Source organism: Nicotiana tomentosiformis, chromosome 4, assembly GCF_000390325.3.
Source record: "Nicotiana tomentosiformis chromosome 4, ASM39032v3, whole genome shotgun sequence".
NCBI classification, from domain to species: Eukaryota; Viridiplantae; Streptophyta; class Magnoliopsida; order Solanales; family Solanaceae; genus Nicotiana; species Nicotiana tomentosiformis.
Genome location: NC_090815.1, coordinates 52,976,163 through 52,980,116, shown reverse-complemented (window position 1 = coordinate 52,980,116; position 3,954 = coordinate 52,976,163). Strand labels below are relative to the sequence as shown.

Below are 3,954 nucleotides of genomic sequence, written 5' to 3'. Positions count from 1 at the left end.
GTAGTATCTACATTACTTCTGGTGAACCCATGATCAGTTAGGAAGGAACTCAGCCTTTCATACCAAGCTCGAGGGGCTTGTTTGAGTCCATAAAGAGCTTTAGATAACTTATATACATGGTAAGGAAATTGTGAGTTTTTAAAACTAGGAGGTTGTTTTACATATACCTCCTCATCAATAAAACTGTTTAAAAAAGCACTTTTGACATCCATTTGAAATAGTTTAAAACCTTAAAAGATGCATGGTGAGTAATATGCGAATTGATTCTAACCGTGCTACCAGAGTAAAAGTTTCATCATAGTCGACTCCTTCCTGCTGTGAGTAGCCTTTAGCTACTAATCGGGATTTATTTCTAACTACCCTTCCATCTTCATTTAACTTGTTTCTAAACACCCATTTGGTTCCAACAACAGTAGCATTTGCTGACTTAGGTACCAGTTCCCAGACTTGATTCTTGTCGAGTTGATCAAGTTCATCCTGCATTGCTTGTACCCAGCTGGAGTCTTTTAAGGCTTCATCAATCTTCTTTGGCTCGATTTGAGAAAAGAGTGCAATGTTTGCCTTTTTCTTGAGAGCTCCTTGGTTTTCATTCCTTTGTTTGGATCCCCTATGATAAACTTCTGAGGATATTCTGGTTCACTTCTCCATTCATTTGGTCACGTTCCAACTGCTGGAGTAGTTGGCTCCTTTTGTGGTTCAATATGGTTACTAATATATTCACTAGTCGACTCTGTGACTATGTCTGTACTATCAGTCGACTTCTGTGACTTGTTTGTCTGTGATGCTTCTGGACTGATATCTTCATCACTTGCAATGATTCCTTTTTCGGCCATAGTGTTATTGTTATCAAATATAACATGCACTAATTCTTCTATAGATAAAGTACGTTTGTTGTAAACTCTAAAAGATCTACTGTTAATAGAATAACCGAGAAAAATACCTTCATCACTCCTTGAATCAAACTTTCCAAGGTTGTCCGTACCATTGTTGTGAATGAAACATTTACTTCCGAACAGATAAAAGTAGCCTATATTAGGCCTTTTACCTTTCCATAGTTCATATGGAGTCTTCTTCAGGATGGGTCTTATGAGACATCTGTTGAGGATATGACATGTTGTGCTTACTACTTCTACCCAAAAATGATTTGGTAATGAATGTTCTAATATCATTGTTCGGGCCATATTTTGCAGAGTTCTATTCTTGCGCTCAACTATCCCATTCTGTTGGGGTGATCTTGGAGCTGAGAAATTGTAAGTATAACCTTGATCGTTGAATAATTCTTCAAAGGCTCTGCTTTCAAATTCTCCACCATGATCACTTTGTATGGTTGAGATGAGATACCCCTTTTCTATTTTAATTCTTTTGCAGAAAATCTCAAAAAGTTTCAAAGCTTCATCTTTATGAGATTAGAAAATTACCCATGTAAAACGTGAGTAATCATAAATAATAACAAAAGCATATCATTTACCTCAAATGCTAGCAGTTCTAGTAGGTCCAAACAAGTCTTTGTGAAGCAATTGTAGGGGCTTGGTTGTGGACACAATGTCTTTTGCTTTGAAAAAGTTTCTAGTTTGTTTGCCAAGCCGGTATGCATCACATACATGATTTCTAGAAAAATTGAGTTTGTGAAGGTCAATAACCAGATCATGCTTGGAGAGCTTTTCAACTAAATGCATGCTTGCATAGACAAGTTTTTTATGCCATAGCTATGGATCATCAGATATGGATGCCAAACAAATATGACCATCTAGGTTTTCAATGCCATCTAGAATGTATAAATTTTCATACCTTTTTCCTTGCAGAATGACTTTACCTGACTCATCTTCAATGGTACACCCTGTTTTCTTGAATTTAACTTCATATCCAGAATCACATAGTTGACTTATGCTCAAGAGATTGTAGTTGCGTCCATCCACAAGCTATACTTCTGTAATATCACAGTTATTGTTGAATGGATCTGTGCCAGTAACAACAATCTTACCTTTTGAATTATCATCAAATTTGATATTTTTTCCATTTATTTTTGTGACTTTTTTGAACAGATTTTTATCACCTGTCATGTGACTGGAACACGCATTGTCTAAATACCATTTTCCTTTATGACTCTTTTTGGTGGCGTTCCTGCAAAATAGAATTATCACCTACTTTTAGGTACCCAAGCTTGCTTGGGTCCTTGTTGGTTAGTTCTACTAGGATCATGATTGTTTTTGGGTTTCCAAATCTATTCTGAAACATTAGATTTATAAAATCTACAGAAGGAATATTTATGTCCAGAATTGTTATAGTAATGACACACATGGGGTTGATCCAGTTTTTGATCTACCACTGGTATTAGTTATTGTGGACTCAGTTCTACAGGTCTTTTTTCAGTTGACTTATAAGTCACTTGGTTAGATTTGACAGAACTGTGATTGGTGGATTTTCGCATGCCATTAAGTTGCAATTGCAATTCTTGAACCTCATCTTGAAGAACGTCTCTTTCGATTTCACAGACTTCAAGTTTGATTTCCCAGTCCTACTTTTCTCTATTGAGTCTTTTTAATTTATTTAGCATTTTTTTGAGACTCATTTAGGGTAAGATCAAGAATATCCTGTAATTTGTTACATCTATCACAATTATAGGTTCTTACCTCACTTGTTTCACCTCGTGCCATGAAGCAATTTTTAGCATCTTCTTTGCAGTCATCATCTGATGCATCTTCATCAGTCCAACAACCAGAGTATTTGTTTGTATCATTTTTCAAAATAGTCATGAAACACAGGTTTGCTATTTCTTCATGTTCAGAGCTATCTTCATCACTCCATCTTCTGAATGATTTATTTTTATTGAACTCTCTGGAGACATTTGTTTTAAGATCCGGACATTCAGCTTGAACATGGCCATACCTTCCACATTCAAAATATTTTCCATCATTTTTGTCTTGTTCATTGTATTGTCTGGATCTTTTAGATGTCATCCTTCCCTTTTTTGTGTTACTGTATCTTCTCATCAAACCATTCATATTTCTCGACACCATGGCAATTTCTTCTTCAAGAGCTTCTGCGTCATCATCAATATCGTTCTCAGGTCCTTCAGTTGTAGTTTTGAAAGCGGTTATTTTTTTCTTCTCTTCCTGACGCATTTTCTTGAGATGTGTTTTCTTAAATGCTATGAGATCTCCATGTAGTTCATCATATGACAGTTTATCCAAATCTTGAGATTCATGTGCAGCTACGTTTGTCTGCCATGTGGTAGGCAATTAAACTTCTTACGATTTTTCGAACCTGCTCACCACTGTTTACCAAAGGCTTTTAGATCGCCAATGATTTTGCTGAATCTTGCAAACATTTCCTCAATGGATTCACCTTCTTTCATTTGGAAGAGTTCATAGTCGTGAACCAATAAATTTATCCGTGTTTCTTTCACTTTGCTAGTTCCTTCATAAGTGACTTTCAGTTTGTCCCACATTTCCTTGGCGGTATCATAGCTTGAAATTTTCTCATATTCTTCTCCACTTATAGCATTATAGACCAAGTTTTGTGCCTTAACATTAACTTGAACAACATCTATTTGGTCGTCAGAGTAGACATCTATATCTTCAGCATCAGCGGGTGGTTGTCCTGCTGCTAGAAGTGGATAGTTTCCCTTTTTGAAAACACGCCATACTTTGACATCATAGGACTTTGCATAAAATTTCATGCGCACCTTCCAATGAGAGAAGTGCTATCGATTGAAATATGGTGTCCTTACTTGCGATGTCCTTTCTTGAAAGAGTGCTCTAATAGTTACTTGATTTGACATGATATTTTCTCACTAGTTGTTAAGCAAAAGATAAATATGTGAGACCTGCTCAGATACTAAATGAAAGTACGGGGAAGAGGGGGTGAATTGTCGATTTTTCTTTTTGTATTCTAAGTAGTTGACTAGTTTACCAATTAGTCGACTAAAAATAAAGACAGAATATAACTGAAAGA

General features: G+C 36.0%; 1 protein-coding gene across 1 annotated transcript; it reads right to left on the bottom strand.

Moving 5' to 3' along the window:
- Positions 1-3,268: 3,268 nt before the first annotated feature.
- Positions 3,269-3,679, bottom strand: LOC104120293 (uncharacterized). The gene has a single exon (XM_009632039.1). It carries the CDS (start codon positions 3,677-3,679, stop codon positions 3,269-3,271), a length of 411 nt encoding a protein of 136 aa, XP_009630334.1.
- Positions 3,680-3,954: the final 275 nt, after the last annotated feature.